Raw genomic sequence first — 19,157 nt, forward strand, 5'->3', positions numbered from 1 at the left:
ATTGCTATGCAGACGACACACAATTAATCTTCTCCTTTCCTCCTTCTGATGACCAGGTGGTGAATCGCATCTCTGCATGTCTGGCAGACATATCAGTGTGGATGACTGATCACCACCTCAAGCTGAACCTCGGCAAGACGGAGCTGCTCTTCCTCCCGGGGAAGGACTGCCCGTTCCATGATCTCGCCATCACGGTTGACAACTCCATTGTGTCCTCCTCCCAGAGCGCTAAGAACCTTGGTGTGATCCTGGACAACACCCTGTCGTTCTCAACTAACATCAAGGCGGTGGCCCGTTCCTGTAGGTTCATGCTCTACAACATCCGCAGAGTACGACCCTGCCTCACACAGGAAGCGGCGCAGGTCCTAATCCAGGCACTTGTCATCTCCCGTCTGGATTACTGCAACTCGCTGTTGGCTGGGCTACACCTGCCTGTGCCATTAAACCCCTACAACTCATCCAGAACGCCGCAGCCCGTCTGGTGTTCAACCTTCCCAAGTTCTCTCACGTCACCCCGCTCCTCCGCTCTCTCCACTGGCTTCCAGTTGAAGCTCGCATCCGCTACAAGACCATGGTGCTTGCCTACATGGTCTCTCCTAGCTGTGAGGGGAACGGCACCTCAGTACCTCCAGGCTCTGATCAGGCCCTACACCCAAACAAGGGCACTGCGTTCATCCACCTCTGGCCTGCTCGCCTCCCTACCACTGAGGAAGTACAGTTCCCGCTCAGCCCAGTCAAAACTGTTCGCTGCTCTGGCTCCCCAATGGTGGAACACACTCCCTCACGACGCCAGGACAGCGGAGTCAATCACCACCTTCCGGAGACACCTGAAACCCCACCTCTTTAAGGAATACCTAGGATAGGATAAAGTAATCCTTCTCACCCCCACCCCCCTTAAAAGATTTAGATGCACTATTGTAAAGTGGCTGTTCCACTGGATGTCATAAGGTGAATGCACCAATTTGTAAGTCGCTCTGGATAAGAGCGTCTGCTAAATGACTTAAATGTAAATGTAATGTAATCTAAAACAAAAATCCAGAAAATCACATTGTATGATTTTTAAGTAATGCATTTGCATTTTACTGCATGACATAAGTATTTGATTACCTACCAACCAGTAAGCCCTCCTGTTCTCGCCTCATTACCTGTATTAACTGCACCTGTTTGAACTCGTTACCTGTATAAAAGACACCTGTCCACACACTCAATCTAAAAGACTCCAACCTCTCCACAATGGCCAAGACCAGAGAGCTGTCTAAGGTCATCAGGGATAAAATTGTAAACCTGCACAAGGCTGGGATGGGCTACAGGACAATAGGCAAGCAGCTTGGGGAGAAGGCAGCAACTTTTAGCGCAATTATTAGAAAATGGAAGCAGTTCAAGATGACGGTCAATCACCCTCGGTCATACAATGTGATTTTCTGGATTTTTGTTTTAGATTCCGTCTCTCACAGTTGAAGTTTACCTATGATAAAAAATTACAGACCTCTACATGCTTTGTAAGTAGGAAAACCTGCAAAATCGGCAGTGTATCAAATACTTGTTCTCCCAACTGTACATGTTATTTGATACAATGTGTGTTTACTGGAGTGGATAATGTGAAGAATTAGGATAAAGGCCAAGGACCAGAGTGTTGATTTTTTACTACTACTTACTTTGCTACTACTTTCACCACTTTTAGTCTTGAAATATTTTCTTGTTAACCACACTGTGAATCCTTAAATAGATGGGTGGGGCAAAGGCTTAGGAGGGTGTGACCGATGCTAAATGTATAAGAATCGACACTGGAGAGAGGAAGCAGGTACAGGGAGGGAACATTTAATTAAACACGGGCATGAAACAGAACAGGAACAGCATCTGGACATGGGAAAAATAACGACATCAATGCTGACACAGGAAACAAAGTGAGGAGCTGTTAGATTAATTTAGTTTTTATGGGTTCATTAACCAATTCAATTTAACATACTCTGTCCGTTTCTAAGAATTTGTAAGATCCTTATTTGTATAAAATGGACAGAGACCAGTCACCTGAAATTAGCCAATAGCATTTATTCTCGAGAGCGCTGGTCATAATACAATGTACATTGGTTTATATACCACACATTTCATCATAGCGTCTTGAAGGCTCCTCCTTCTCTCGAACAAGGAAAAAGCTACTTCTAAAGTCCATTCCAACCCACTAGCGCACATACACGACACACTATATCTGGATTAACTCATGACGTCTCACCACAGTTTATTTTCACTTAGCAGATAGTTCCAGTCCCCCCCAGATACGGAAAACCTGGAGGGGCTCTTGCTGTCTTATATTTTCGCCACAGAGTTATAGCTGAGTCAGTTCAAATATAGGTTAAGGACCCTCTTTGTTTTCGTTAGGCACACACATGTATTCCTCTCTTCCCCACCCCCATTTTTTATTAATCCTTGTTCATGCTACAAGACCTCTAATCCCTAATGGTTAAGGTTCTGAGTATAATTATTTAATCATTTATCTTAAACCTTGATAAAATATCTTAACAGGAGCAGACAGATATAGAGTGGGTAATCAATAAAGTAATGGAGTCCAGGTGAGTCCAATATTGCGCAGTTGTGCGTAATGATGGAGACAGTTCCGTAATGGTAGGCATCCTGACTCCCTCTGAGGCGTGGGAGCCCGGTGACCTAGCTGAGGCGTGGGAGCCCGGCGAGCCGGCTGAGGTGTGGGACCCCCATGTTCTGCATGAGGCGTGAAAGCCATTCGAACCCGCTAAGGGGTGGGAGCCTGTGGGCCGGCTGAAGCATGATGTGGGGTAGGCATCTGCCGAGCCAAACGGGACAAGACGACTTCTCGAGCAAACTAAGGCATGGAAGCCCAACGAGCTAGCTGAGGCACCCCTGGTTCCATTGGCGACGGCACCCGGACCCGACGTCACCAAAACCAAAAACCTCCTGATGCTTTCTTTAGTGGTGTCAGCATTCTTTGAGGCTTGACGCTGGATGCGAGAAGCAAGTACAGGTGAAACAGGGACATGAAACAGAACAGGAACAGCGTCTGGACAGGGGAAAAATAACAACATCAATGCTGGCACGAGAACAAAGTGAGGAGCAGACAGATATAGAGGGGGTAATCAACAAAGTAATGGAGTCCAGGTGAGTCCAATATTGCGCAGCTGCGCATAATGATGGAGACAGGTGTGTGTAATGGTAGGCAGCCTGGCGCCTTCGAGCTCCAGCGAGGGCGAGAGGGAGCAGACATGACAGAATAAGTGTAGACAAAGAAGAACCTTCCAGTAAGTGTACAAAAACTTTCACAGTTGCAAGTTTATCAACTTTCAAAGCAGAATCACCCTCTCATTGTTCCTGAACTGCAGTGTATGATATATAATTTTCCAGCTTGGAGTTTCTACATTTATCTAATGTAAAAAAAACATTTCAAATTTTGTTACATAGGACCGAATCCAGCTGGTGGGTCACATATGACCCCACTATGGAAAAGAGAGACTCACAATGGTGTTCTCCATTTTGCTCCATGACTCCCTCAAACCCCCCGGCACTCGTCTGAAATCTGTACCGCTGATGTGACAATTTATGTCCATTTGGGCTACAAACTAATATGACCCCACTATGGAAAGGGGAGACTCTCTCGATGATGTTCTCTGTTTTGCTCTACTGAAGTCGGTACCTCCGATGTACTAACTTCTGTCTATTTTGGGCTACAAACTAATATAACCCCCACTATGGAAAGGGGAGACTCTCTCGATGGTGTTCTCTGTTTTGTTCTACGACCTCCACAAGTATCACGGGACTCGTCTGAAGATAAACCAGTACTGGTTTAAAAAAGTCATGGAAGTAGAGATATTATTTTTTTGTATGGGCCTCAATCCACCACATCTACCTATGTCGGCCTTCCGCATCTGCGGTGAAAGTGGCAGAGCTAAAGCACTGTTTGTCAGACTAGAACACATCCTGAAAATCGTCTTCTCACGAAAACGTTTATAGCGTCCGAACGGTCTGGGCTACAAACTAATATTGCCCCACGTATTTGGACTGGATTGAGATCAGTATGAAGAAGGACCAGGCCCCCAGTGTCCGGTCTGGAGCATGAAGTCACAATTTCTGCTGGTCAACCACTGCATAGCAATCTGCTGGTCAACCACTGCGAAAAGCCCTGGTCTGCCCTAGAAAGACTATGAATTACGGTTGCCAGAAGTGCCCCAAAAAGTAATTATATTTTCTGATCAATTTCGATCCCCACGGTTAATTCTTGAAAAGTTTGCTACAAATAGAGATATTTAATTAAATAGTGATCCATTCTGACTCCTGCATTTGTCGTCACACAGAACCACGTGCTGACACAGATCAATCTGAGGAGACTCCCTGTTGACTCTCTCAGGCAGGATGAAAACATTTACATCGATCATGATCCTTTGCTAGTTGCTAGTGACAGTGCCATTCAGGCCTATTCAGCAATATGGCTCGTTTCAAATGAATTAATTAAGGGTTTCCATAGGAATATGTGGATGGCGTCAGCTCTGTCGCTATACTGGTTTGAAAACCTGCGTGTGATAGGGGGCAGCATTTTCACTTTTGGATGAATAGCGTGCCCAGAGTTAACTGCCTCCTCGTCCCAGATGCTAATATATGCATATTATTATTAGTATTAGATGGACGACACTCTGAAGTTTCTAAAACTGTTTGAATGATGTCTGCGAGTATAACAGAACTCATATGGCAGGCGAAAACCCGAGAAAAATCAAACCATGAAGTGGGAAATCTGAGGTCTGTAGTTTTTCAAAGCTTGGCCGACCGAATACACAGTTTCTATGGGGTCAAGTTGCACTTCCTAAGGCTTCCACTAGATGTCAACTGGCTTTAGAAACTTGTTTCAGGCTTCTGATATAAAGGAGGGGGGAATGGGAGCTGTTTGACATGTTTCTACGACCTGTAACGGAACGTTTCGAGTTTTTGTCTGGATGTTGTGCTCGCGCCTCATGATAATGGATTACTGGGCTGAACACGCTAACAACAAGTGGCTATCTGGACATAAATTATGGAATTTATGGAACAAATCAGTCATTTATTGTCGAACTGGGATTCCTGGGAGTGCATTCTGATGAAGATCATCAAAGGTAAGTGAATATTTATATTGTTATTTCTAACTTCTGTTGACTCCAACATGGCAGATATTTATTTGGCTAGATTGGGCTTTGAGCGCCGTACTCAGATTATGCTTTTTCCGTCAAGTTTTTAAAAAATCTGACCCAGCGGTTGCATTAAGGAGAAGTCTATCTTTAATTCTGTGAGTAACACTTGTATCTTTTATCAATGTGTATTATAAGTATTCCTGTGGCCACATCAAAATCACCGGATGTTTTGGAATCAAAACATTACTGCACGTAACGTGCCAATGTAAATTGAGATTTTGGGATTTTATTATGCACATTATCGAACAAAACATACATGTATTGTGTAACATGATGTCCTATGAGTGTCATCTGATGAAGATCATCAAAGGTTAGTGATTAATTGTATCTATATTTCTGCTATTTGTGACTCCTATCTTTGGCAAGGAACACCTTCCCATAAAAATGTTAACCTGTTGAATCTATGGGTAATTAAAAAAAAAAAATGTTTAATAACGTTCCCAAAGTAAACGGGCTATTTTTCAGGACCAGAAAATAGAATATGCATATAATTGACAGCTTAGGAAAGAAAACACTCTAAAATGTCCAAAACTGTAAAGATATTGTCTGTGAGTATAACAGAACTGATATTACAGGCAAAAGAATGAGAAAAATCCAATCAGGAAAGCAGCGGTTTCTAAATAAGACTCCCTTCCTATGCTTGCTTCCCTATTGAGCAGAGAATGGTATATCAACGAGATTCCATTTTCTATGGCTTCCTTAATGTGTCTAGTATCACAAGACATAGTTTCAGGCTTTTATTTTGAAAAATGAGCCTGAACGACAACATTGCGTCAGTGTCCACCTGATGGCTCTTTGTGTATTTCTCGCGCAACGACATAGGTAGCCATTTTTCCACCCGGTCTTACTGAAAAAAAGCTCTGTCCCGGTTGATATATTATCGAATAGATATTTGAAAAACACCTTGAGGATTGATTATAAACAACGTTTGCCATGTTTCTGTCGATATTATGGAGCTAATTTGGAATATTTTTCGGTGTTGTCGTGACCACAATTTCCAGTCGTTTTCTCAGCCAAAACGTGAAGATCTAACGGAGCTATTTTTGGCTACAAAAATATTTGCTATCTAACTGGGAGTTTCGTGAGTGAAAACATCCGAAGCTCATCAAAGGTAAAAGATTTCATTTGATTGCTTTTCTGATTTTCTTGCTTTTCATATTGCTTTTCAGATTGCCTGCAGCTAGGCAAAATGCTATGCTAGGCTATTGATAAACTTGCACAAATGCTTGTCTTGCTTTGGCTGTAAAGCATATTTTCAAAATCTAAGATGACAGGGTGATTAACAAAAGCCTAAGCTATGTTTGAATATATTTCACTTGTGATTTCATGAATATGAATATTTTCTAGTAAGATGTTTTGTCCGTTGCGTTATGCTACTTAGTGTCAGTTGATGACAATTCTCCTGGATCCGGGATGGGTAGTTACAAGAAGCACTGACGATACATTTTGTTCATGTCTCATGATTAACTTGGGCAAATTAATGCATTTTCTAATGAGTTAAATACATTTAGTTAATTTCCTATTAAATTCAAACAATTTTTGAATTATGTTGAATTAAATTTTATCTTGAATTATGTGACTCCTTCTGCATCCTACATATATCTGAGATTCATTATTTACCATGAGCATGTATACCTTAAAAAGTATTCTGCTTTCAAAACATGCCCTTCACCAACTGCTGTTTTCAGCGCTCACCATAGGTTATGTACACAGGAGGTTGGTGGCATCTTAATTGGGGAAGACGGGCATGTGGTAATGGATGGAGCGGAATCAGTGGAATGGTGTCCAATACATCAAACACGTTCGGTTCCAGCCATTATCCAGCACCCCTCAGCAGCCTCCACTGGTTATGGATGTGATCTGGACTCTGGCCAATGTAGAACAGTCCAGCGCTTTTTCTTAAACCATTGCAGGGTGCTTTTTATGGAGATTATTAACCTTATTCTGGAACGTCACAGTGATCTCGGCAAGTTAGTTGCAATTGTGTTTCTATTTCCGGCAATATTTGCGCGAACCTAGCGCATGCGGGAGGCGAAATAGGCAAAAGTGGTATTTTTAGTTGAAAGTTTGATAGTTTTACACTGACAGAACCGCACAAAATCCTAAAATCGACAAGTATTATGTTCAGTACGAGGCTGTCACAATAATTGGATGAAGAGACAGTTTTTACAACAACAATTTTTTGAACACCAACCTCTACGATATCGATCTGAATATAAATGTGAATGCCCCACACAACCTGCATCCACCTCCCAAAGAGACAGAGTCTTTGCGGTTCTGGTTCAAAGCGTTGAACCTAAGGAATCCACCAAAACGTCCCTTTGTGTGCTCCTACCAATTATTTGACAAGAAGCCTACAGTGAAGCATCCTTACCCAGAAAAATGGCTTGGCTACGATACTCGTGAAGAAGCGTCGGGCGTTGGTCAGGCAGTCATCAGTGACAGGTAAGCCAAATGCTTGAGCAGTTTGACAGCTCTCATTGTGTGTCTCCCTCTTGCTCTTATGCCTATGCACAGACTCATAATAGCACAATTTGTTTCCTTTACAACTCAATAAAAATTCCCATTTTATATACACGGTTTTGTCCATTGACTTGTTTAAAACTTCTTTTGGCTCAAATCCCATCAACGGGATTGATTTGACAACAGCCAGTGAAACTGCAGGGCGCCAAATTCAAACAACAGAAATCTCATACTTAAAATTCCTCAAACATACAAGTATTATACACCATTTTAAAGATACACCTCTTGTTAATTCAACCACTGAGTCCGATTTCAAAAAGGCTTTACGGCGAAAGCATACCTTGCGATTATGTTAGGTCAGCGCCTCGTCACAAAAAACACAGCCATTTTCTAGCCAAAGAGAGGAGTCACAAAAAGCAGAAATAGAGATTAAATAAATCAATAACCTTTGATGATCTTCATCGGATGGCACTCACAGGACTTGATGTTACACAATACATGTATGTTTTGTTCGATAAAGTTCATCTTTATATAAAAAAATCTCAGTTTACATTGGCGCGTTATGTTCAGTAATGTTTTGCCTCTAAGAAACATCTGTTGTGGTCAGTACTGCCATCTGGCAACCTACCTGGGTGCATACCTGGTTGACCAGGGTGGCTGCAATGGAACTCGGCGATTATGGGCGTACTCTGGCTCCAGGTGGTGGGATTTGGCAGAGACCAGACACCGAAGAGTCGTCTCCAGGTCCTGATTGGCTCGCTCTGACTGGCCATTAGACTGGGGGTGAACCCGGAGGACAGGCTGGCCGATGACCCAATGAACATGCAGACTCAATGAGCTGCACCAAGAGCTGAGCCGTCTCCTTGGCTGAGGGTAGCTTGGGGAAAGGAATCAATTGGGTGGCTTTGGAAAACCAAGTCACCACGGTAAGGATAACCGTGTTGCCATCAGATGGGGGGAGACAGTCATATATGTGACCAGGGACGGTGAGGGATCAGAAGTGGTTGAAGGAGGCCAGCAGTGCAGGCGACGACGAACGTGAAGACGTCAGGAACGAAGGTGAGCCACCAAAAACATTGTCGTACAAAGGCCAGGGTTCGACGGGAACCAGGATGGCAGGCCGGTTGAGAGGAATGAGCCCATTCCAGAAACCAGGAACGGGAAGAGTCCAAGACAAACATCCAGTTAGCTGGGGCCCCCCCGGTATCCGGTTGGGGTTCCGGAGATATTCCAGGTTCTTGTGATCTGTCCATAGTATGAATGGGTGTTCCGCCCTCTCTAACCAGTACCTCCACTCTTCCAACGCCATCTTCACCAGAAATATTTCCTGTTTATGCACGTTGCAATTCCTTTCCGCAAGGTTGAGACGATGGGAGAGGAAAGCATAGGAATGCAGCTTTTGGTCTTGGGCCAAATACTGGAACAGGACAGCCCCCTCTCTGACGTCCAAGGCATCAACCTCCACCACAAACTGCCGAGATAGATCCGGGATGGATTAGGTTGGTGCGATAGTGAATTGGTGCTTGAGGTCCAAGAATGCCTAGTCTGAAGCTGGAGACCACGTCCTTGGGAGAGGTGAGCCCTGATGGGGGAACCGGCGTTAGAAATTGGCGAACCCCAAGAAACATTGCAGCTCCACTCTGGAGGTTGGTTGCGGCCAATCTACCACCACTCTCACCTTTTCAGGATTCATCTGTATGTTGCCTGTGTTGGTTCCGTTTTTTATTTGCTCCGTTTTATTTACTTAATAAATAAAGAACTCTCAAAATTTGCACTTATAAATCATAACAATTTTAATCAAAATACAGCTGTAGACAGAAGTCAAAGATCAAACCTCACACATACAACTGATGTCTCTCCTGAGTTCTGCAAAATAGGAAAAGGCGCTGTTTTCCATTGTCTCCTTATATGGCTGTGAATGCGCCCTGAAACAGCCTACACTTTCTGCCGTTTCCCCAAGGTGTCTGCAGCATTGTGACGTGTTTGTAGGCATATCATTGGAAGATTGGCCATAAGAGACTACATTTACCAAAATGTAAAATGAAGGGGAAAAGGTAGGGAACTTGTTTGACTGTCCTTTATTAAAGACCAAAATTGGCAAAGTTTGCGTAAATAAACAAATATACCAGTTTCATCCGAGGACCAAAACGTGGCCAGCGGTGCATTAGAAGTTGAAAACTAGCTGGGAAGAGATTTTCGATGTTCAGATTCCATGGCACGTGGTTTATTTTTATTTTTATTTATTTAATTTTCCCTTTATTTAACCAGGCAAGTCAGTTAAGAACACATTCTTATTTTCAATGACGGCCTGGGAACAGTGGGTTAACTGCCTGTTCAGGGGCAGAACGACAGATTTGTACCTTGTCAGCTCGGGGGTTTGAACTCGCAACCTTCCGGTTACTAGCCCAACACTCTAACCACTAGGCTACGCTGCATAAAACAACAATTGATTTAACCTTAAAGTTTTTCAATTTATATTATTAAACATAATTCTTGCCACCAACAGAATATTATGTACTGTATATGGGGCATACAACCATCTCAGCTTTGCAGATTTGGCAGTGAAGTAATGGATTTCAAATAACTACATTTTGCTGTGTAACTACACAAAATGCGTATTTCTCTCAACGTCTCTCAAATTTGTTTACAGCCCTGTTAGTGACATTTCTCATTTGCCAAGATAATACATCCACCTGACAGGTGTGGCATATCAAGAAGCTGATTAAACAGCATGTTCAAAGTTAAAAGGCCACTTTAAAATGTGCAGTTTTGTCACACAACACAATGCCACAGATGTCCCAAGTTTTGTGGGAGCATGCAATTGGCATGCTGACTGCAGGATTGTCCACCAAAGCTGTTGCCAGAGAATTAAATGTTAATTTCTCTACCATAAGCTGCCTCCAACATCGTTTTAGAGCATATTAATGCACAGAGATACCGTGACGAGATCCTGGGGCCAATTGTCGTGCTATTCATCCGCCACCATTACCTCATGTTTCAGCATTATAATAATGTCATGAGGATCTGTACACAATTCCTGGAAGCTGAAGATTTCTTCCATGGCCGGCATACACACCAGACATGTCACCCATTGAGCATGTTTGGGATGCTCTGGATCAACATGTATGACAGCGTGTTCCAGTTACCACCAATATCCAGCAACTTCGCTCAGCCATTGAACAGGAATGGGACAACATTCCACAGGCCACAATCAACAGCCTGATCAACTCTATGCGAAGGAGATGTGTCGCGCTGCATGAGGCAAATAGTGGTCACACCAGATACTGACTGGTTTCTGAAACCTTTTTCTTATGTATCTGTGACAAACAGATGCATATCTGTATTCCCAGACATGTGAAATCCATGGAATAGGGTCTAATGAATTCCTAATATGAACTTTAACTCAGTAAAATCTTTGAAATTGTTTAGATATTTTTTCAGTATAGAATGGAATGTTTGTTTTGCAGGTCCTACAATTGAATTTGACAGATTGTGTGAGAGAGGAAGTGCCACAAGTGGCAATTACAGACGTCTCCAGCGAAACATGTATCTCATAGATTTATGACCTCTGTGGTGGAATATTTGAATCAAGTGAGCGAGACTGTCCTTTCTTCAAACAATCATCTTTATTTAATATTGATTTAATTATTGCAATAATGAAGCTGTCGACCGCACACTCTAAGGGGTGTGGCCGAGAGCTTAACCTTTACAGACAATGCAGAGTTCTTATATTGCTGACACTTAAAATGCTTAGTCATGGCTGGTTCCACGCTTCCCATTGCTGATTGGGGTCCACCACAAGCCATTCTGGGTTCATTCTGTGGTTATCTGCACTCAGTGTTGTTTCCCAGATGCCATGATGATTTTGAGACAATGAGGGTTTTGTTCTATTCCTCCAGGATCTCTATCTCGGTTACACCCACCACATCTCATCTCTGGAATGCGGTCTTTAGGTTTTATCACCAAGTCAACTGCCAGCTCAAGCCTCAGAGGCCCAATTTAACCCACAGACAAGAGAGTACTCATAAATCCTTATCTGATGCATAAACAGCATTATTACATAATCTTGTAATTTTGTTCTCACACCTTCTAGTCATGTGTGCAGTAACAGACTCCTGTGACACCGATTGCAATCCTGCCTCTGACACTGTGAACAGTACATCAATATGAAAAGCAGATGAATGAATATACACTACCATTCAAAAGTTTGGGGTCACTTGGAAATGTTCTTGTTTTTTAAAGAAATGCACATTTGTTGTCCATTAAAATAACATCAAATTGATCAGAAATACAGTGTAGACATTGCTAATGTTGTAAATGACTATTGTAGCTGGAAACAGCTGATTAAAAAAAATGTAATATCTACATAGGCGCATAGAAGCAATTAAACTGGCCTTCTTAGTTGAGTATCTGGAGCGTCGTAACTCATATAAAACAAGTGTTGATAGGCATAACATAATTTTCAATATGCCAATTATGCTGTTGGCAGTGGCGAGACGCAGACAAAATACTCATGTTACGTTACTCTTAAGAAGGTTACTGCAATTGTGCCGGAGAGAGTCAAATGACAATGACCACCTCCTCGGCGTCCCATTCCCCCCAGCAGAATTTGTGAGGGTGGTCAAAATGATCCAGTTTTCCTGTGCCGATGGAGCACAAGTTGTAACAGGTCACTACTGGAGTCAGGAGTGCAAATAACGAGAAGAGTGAGATATCTTATGAGGAATGAGAGATCTGAATAGACTCAGAGGGAGTCCCAAATGACATCCTATTTACTTTTGCACTACTCTATTCATTGTGCACTATATAATGAATAGGGTTCTATTTGAGACACTACCTAAGTCACATCCAATCGCTTTAATTACTGACAGTAAGATCAGAGGCTGACCATCTTGGGAACTTCAGTCCCTGGAATAACATTATCTGCTATTATACTCTGTTCAGGAGGCTTTGGGGCATTGCACTGCTTCTTGTGTGAATTCTTAGCTTCTTGAGTGTAGGGGGCAGGATTTTCGTATTTGGCTAAAAAACGTACCCATTTGAAACTGCCTATTTCTCAGGCCCAGAAACTAGAATATGCATATAATTGCAGGCATAGGATAGAAAACTCTAAAGTTTCCAAAACTGTCAAAATATTGTCTGTGAGTATAACAGAACAGATATTGCAGGCGAAAACCTGAGGAAAATCAAACTAGGAAGTGCTGTTTTTCCTGAAAGCGCTCTGTTCCATTGGATGCCTTGCCTCCATTTAAAGGGATATCAACCAGATTCCTTTTCCTATCGCTTCCTCAAGGTGTCAACAGTCTTTAGACATAGTTTCAGGCTTTTATTTTGAAAAATGAGCGAGAAAGATATCATCGCGTCAGTGGATAGCTGGGTGTGCGCAGAGTTTTGCTTGTGCAACAGAGTGGGGCAGCCATTGTCTTTCCCTCTCCTATTGAAAAAGCGACAGTCCCGGTTGATATATTATTGATTATATATTTTAAAAACAACCTGAGGATTGATTATAAAAAATGTTTGAAATGTTTCTGTGGACATTACGGATACTATTTGGAATTTTCGTCTGCGATGTCGTGACCGCTCGAGCCTGTGGATTTATGAACATAACGCGCCAAACAAATTGAGGTATTTTGTGTAACTGGGAGTCTCATGAGTGCAAACATCCAAAGATCATCAAAAGGTAAGCAATTTAATCTATTGCTTTTCTGACTTTCGTGACCAATCTACTTGGCTGCTAGTGTTTGTAATAGTTTTGTCTACTGAGAGAGATGTCCTTACATAAACGCTTGTTATGCTTTCGCCGAAAAGCTTTTTTGAAATCTGACAGGTCAGGTGGATTAACAACAAGCTAAACTGTGTTTTGTTATATTGCACTTGTGATTATGAAAATTAAATATTTTTAGTATTTTAATTTGGATTTGGCGCCCTGCAATTCAGCGGGTGTTGATGAAAAAGATCCCGCTAAAGGGATGGGTGGGTCAAGAAGTTAAAGCTCCCCAGTACAGAGGCCCTTGTTACAAGTTAATGGTTCTAATTTTGATCCAGGAAAATAGAGAGATTCTTTAGGAATCCATAAATGTAATCCTGTCTGGGATTAATTACTGACCGCTGTAGAAATTACTGTGATTTATTTGATTTATTAGGATCACCATTATCTGACACCAATGGTGACAGCTAGTCTTACTGACTGTGGTCCGACAAAACAAAAAAGACATTAGAGACAAAAGACTTTACAATTTACATACATTTAAAACATTAACCTGCAGTGTGCGTTTATATATCAGGAGGCAGGTAGCCTAGTGCTTAGAGCATTGGTTCTATACCTGAAAGGTTGCTAGATCGAATCCCCGAGTTGACAAGGTAAAAATCTTTTGTTCTGCCACCGAACAAGGCAGTTAACCCACAGTTCCTAGGCTGTCATTGTAAATAAGACTTTGATCTTAACTGACTTGCCTCGTTAAATCAAAAAAAAATGTGGAACATGCATGTCGGTAAATGCTCACAACAAGTAGGTCACATGAGGAAGAGCCGTTGTGCTATGAGGTGTTGCTTTATATGTTTTTTTGAAACCAGGTTTGCTGTTCACTTGCACAATATAAATTGGAAGAGTTCCATGCCAGCGAGTGTAGTCAGGAAGTGGCAACTGTTAATCTATTTTTTAATGGAAAGTCTAATCAAATCACTCTGCCTGGGCTGAGGGGGGCATTTATCATGGGGGAACATCTCCTAGAGTGACTCAGGACTATTGCTTCTTTTTCTGCTGAGTGACTTCAGAAAGTATTCATACCCTTATTATTCTTATTGCACATTTTGTTGCTGAATTGAACATTTAAAAAAATCTCATCCATCTACACACAATACTCCATAATAACAAAGTGAAAACATGTTTTTGGAAATTATTTCTAATTCATTAAATTAAATAGCGACAAATGTAAAATAAAATAAGTATTCACACCCATGTGTTGAAGCACCTTTGGGAGCGATTACAGCTGTGAGTCTTTCTGGGTAAGTCTCTAAGAGCTTTCCACACCTGGATTGGGCAACATTTGCCAATTATTCTATTCTAAATTCTTCTAGCTCTTTCAAATTGGTTGTTGATCATTTCTACATTTTCAAGTAGATTTAAATCAAAACTGTAGCTCGGCCACACAGGAACATTCAATGTCTTCTTGGTAAGTAACTCCAGTGTAGATTTGGCCTTGTGTTTTAGGTTATTGACCTGCTGAAACGTGAATTCATCTCCCAGTGTCTGGTGGAAATCACACTGAACCAGGATTTCCAGTAGAATTTTGTATGTGCTTAATTATCTCCATTCCATTTATTTTTCATCCTGAAACTCCCCCGTCCTTAATGATTACAAGCAAATGCATAACATTATGCAGTCACCACCATGCTTGAAATTAGGGAGAGCAATACTCTAATGTGTTGAATTGGATTTGCCACAAACATAACACTTTGTATCTCGGGCAAAAAGTTTATTGCTTGGCAACATTTTTTTCAGTATTACTTTACTGCCTTGTTTCAAACAGGATGCATGTTTTGGAATATTTGTATTCTGTCCAGGCTTCTTTCTTTTCACTCTTTCAATTAGGTTAGATTTTTGGATTAAAAACAATGTTGTTGATCGATCCAGCTTTCTCCTCTCACAGCCAATAAACTCTGTCACTGTTTTGTTTGGCTTCATGGTGAAATCCTTGAGCGGTTTCTTCCTCTCCGGCAAATGAGTTGTCTCTTTGTAGTGACTGGCAGTATTGCTACACCATCTAAAGTGTAATTAGTAACTTCACCATATTCAAAGGGATATTCAATGTCTGCTTTTTTTTACACATCTAGCAATAGGTGCCCTTCTTTGCGATCATTGGAAAACCTTGAAATTGACTGCTCGACTGAGGGACCTTATAGAAAATTATATATGTGTGGGGTACAGAGACGAGGTACTCATTCATAAATAATTTTGAACAATATTATTGCAAACAGAGTGAGTCCATGCAACTTATTATGTAACTTGTTAAGCAAATCTCTACTCCTGAACGTATTTAGGCTTGCCATAACAAAGGGAGTGAATACTTATTGACTCAAGACATTTCAACTTTGTATTTTTTATACATTAAAAATTGAAAAACACAATTCCACTGACATTATGGGATATTGTGATTAGGTGTAATCATCTCAATTTAATCTATTTTAAATTCAGTCTTTAACACAACAAAATGTGGGAAAAGTCAAGGGGTGTGAATAGAAAGTATGACTTTTTCCACAATTTGTTGTGTTAGACTGAATTTGAAATGGATTAAATTAATATTATAAGGTCCCTCAGTCATGCATTGAATTTCAAACACAAAGACCAGCGAGGTTTTTCAATGCTTGCAAAAGGCCTATTGGTGAATGGGTAAAAAAAGCAGACGTTGAATATCTCTTTGAGCATAATTGAGTGTTATCTACGGCTCCGCAATGGGCCGTGTGTGTGTGTAAATATTTGTGTGTGTGGGCTTGTGTGCATACTGTAAGTGTATTCAGTTTGTTTATATTACGTACAATGAACTCAATGTGGTCCTAATATATACTTCCTACTTTCCTCAACTCATGTCCTTATTAGGTATTTTTGTCTTTCACTGCAGTGCTACAAATCTCATGGGTTCTCCCCTCCTCAAGGGTGCAGCAGTCTGTCAGCTGGCGCACCAACAGCAGCTCCACCGACTCTCAACAGAGCACTCCCCAAAGGGAAAAGCTTCAGGTACTCATACAGTAGAACATCTTCTCTTGTTCTTCCTAACCCGCTTGTTTAAATGGGCCGCTCCAGTCTACAGAAGTGGATGCAGCCAAGTAAAATGTACACATATGGCACAATATAAACAGCGCTTTCATGCAATGTAAAAAAGATTTATGATGATTGCAGTTGGTAATAAATATGTTAATATGCATCTAGGCTCCGGTACCAGACACAAAGGCCCTTATCTGCATCTCTAAAAGCAGTCAGAATCTGGACATTCCCGTTTGATTTACAGTTTAAAACCTGTTATGGCTGCTGTCCCCGTACAGGGACCAACATCAGGGGAAATTTCAGAGTGACAACTAAAAATACAATTTCGTAACATTAAACATTCTTGAAAATGCAAGTGTCTTACACCCTTCAAAAGATTAGAATCTTGGTTTTCCAATTTAAAATAGCTATTACAGAGAACAAATCCCATGCTTTTGTTTGAGAAGAGCAATCAAGAACAGAAACATTTTCCACCATGACAGTTTTTACACATTTACATCTGAAGGTAAAATGATCACTTACATTCTGATATCTTGCTCTTACTTCTCTTCCTGAGTATCCCATTGATCACATGAAGTGCCGTTTTCTTTGATAAAATCCCTTTTATAGCCTAAATCTAAACATTTTGTAAACTATTTGTGCAGTGAATTCCATCTCTATCAATTTTTTACGGAGCATTCGGCGTGATTCGCCCCTTAAACAATAATTTATTTCGTCATGGTGGGTTTCAGTGCATTCCTCTGGATGTTTGCAACACAGTCAAACAACATTTTTTTTGCTGGAGAATTGACCGAAGTGAGCTGATTTGAAGACAACGGATAAATGACTACCTGACGCACCAATAATTTTAGCTTAGCTTCATTGATTGACTATATTTCTGCCCAATGACCACTGATCTTCTTGAAATCTAGCTGGGTAGATAGCCAATGAGCTGAGGTAAACGCCAGTATGTAATGGTTTGGGGTTGGACCACAATTCCTTGGTTGTAATCGCACGCGCAGGGAACTGCATTTTCGCCTTGACGATCAGAGGGGTTGCTGTAAAGGCTTTTTACGACCAGCTGTATTTCGGAAAGTTGTAGTTTCAACGATTTCATTGAAGATATCCTGGCGAATACTTCATGTAAAGCGAAGTCAAACTCTAAAGTAAAGGTGAAAGTGAGACAGATTTTTTGTTTGAGGAATCTTGGAGTGTTATGATTCAAACGAACTGAGGAGCTGTTTCTGCAAGGACACTACGTGCTTCTGGACGGGTAAGTGCTAATGCCGTTTTATGAAATATAAATATATATATATAAAAATAAATATGTTTTTTTTTTGCAATGAAATGTGTCGTTTGTTTTTGTGTGTATATATATATATATATATACATATATATATATATATATACATATATATATATATATATATACATACACATACACACACACACACACAACAATGGCCGGAGTTGAATGGAACACCTTAGTGACTGTTCCCTCGGCTCATACAATACAAATATGTTTTTTAATGTTTTCTTTCACAGTGATAGCGACACCTACTGGGAGGCCCCGGTGCCAAGCTGCCCCCTCTACCTGTACCCCCAGTGGTGTTCATATGCCACAGTTCATTACTGCCAAAAGGGCACAGCCAAAAGGGCACAGCATGGAGGCGTCGTTGTGTTCTGTGTCGCATGAAATGCACCACTTGTTCAGTTTGCCTCTGCTTTACATCAGAAAGAGACTGCTATGGGACATGGCACAGGCAGCAAAATATTATGACGAGGACTTCCAAAGGGTGTGTACTGTTTTTTTTTAAATATTTATTTTCTAATATTTTTGTAAAAAAAAAAATTGTGCGTGTGTGTGTGTTAGAATTGCTTTTTGATATGTTGTATATAGTTATTTGCACTGTTGTATATAGTTATAGGTAATTTCACCAATTCAGCCACTTGGGTACATTTGGGCAACTTGTGTGGGACACCTGGGTGACTTCATGCTAAATATCATGTAGCTCACCCATTCCTGAAGTTATCAGTCTCAAACTTTGCACACCTACAGTTGCCCTCTTGTGTTATCCAGCATCCTATCTGACTGTGTGGCTATTCTAGTACATGTGAAAGATGATACTACAACAATAAAAAACGTATGCTCTTTCTTTCTCTTTTCTTCCCCCAGATCTACTGTGTTATATTCTCCTACATTCAATTAACATTTCCACAAACTTCAGAATGTTTCCATTCAAATGATACCAAGAATATGCATATCCTTGCCTCTGGGGCTGAGCTACAGGCAGTTAGATTTGGGTATGTCTTCAGGCGGAAATTGAGAACAAAGGGTTGCAGCCATAACAGGTTTAACAGAGTTAGGAGCTAACATGAAAATCACACTGATTGCTTCACAACAGGAAAATTAATATTTTTATCTTCAAATAAGAATACCCATTTGTGAACCATTTCAATGTTTTCTGTTTCTGTCACGTATTATTTTACATGGCTCATTCCAGGAGTAGCTCCCTCAGTCCAGCCCAAAGACACCAGGACACTCATCACTTCAAGACCCTGCAAATCTCTCGAGGACCAAGGGTTGCTGGCCCCGCCCATAAGCACCTGCAAGAGGTAGAGTCTACAGAGATGGAGGCGGAGTCTTTAAGAGGGTAAGCACCTGGATGTTCTGCTTTGCTTTGAAACTGAATGAGGACAGTGTTAATAGCAAGGTTGTTTGGTCTTGATAAGTCTGTATGTGCTTTGAAATAATATTAATGAGTATAAAT

General features: G+C 41.2%; 1 protein-coding gene and 1 long non-coding RNA gene across 2 annotated transcripts in view; one reads left to right on the forward strand and one right to left on the reverse strand.

The window, feature by feature from the left end:
- Window positions 1-19,157, forward strand: part of LOC118357574 (pro-neuregulin-3, membrane-bound isoform-like) — a 275,876-nt gene that overhangs the window by 226,339 nt on the left and 30,380 nt on the right. Inside the window, exons 7-8 of the mRNA XM_035734822.2 lie at window positions 16,265-16,380; window positions 18,891-19,040. Coding sequence (XP_035590715.1) covers window positions 16,265-16,380; window positions 18,891-19,040 — 266 coding nt within the window. The remainder of the gene's footprint in view (window positions 1-16,264; window positions 16,381-18,890; window positions 19,041-19,157) is intronic.
- The window catches only part of LOC118357575 (uncharacterized), a 50,612-nt gene continuing 33,268 nt past the window's right edge, over window positions 1,814-19,157 (reverse strand). Inside the window, exon 3 of the long non-coding RNA XR_004820325.2 lies at window positions 1,814-3,031. This is a non-coding gene — a long non-coding RNA (uncharacterized LOC118357575). The remainder of the gene's footprint in view (window positions 3,032-19,157) is intronic.

This window comes from Oncorhynchus keta, chromosome 24 (genome assembly GCF_023373465.1).
Source record: "Oncorhynchus keta strain PuntledgeMale-10-30-2019 chromosome 24, Oket_V2, whole genome shotgun sequence".
NCBI lineage: Eukaryota > Metazoa > Chordata > Actinopteri > Salmoniformes > Salmonidae > Oncorhynchus > Oncorhynchus keta.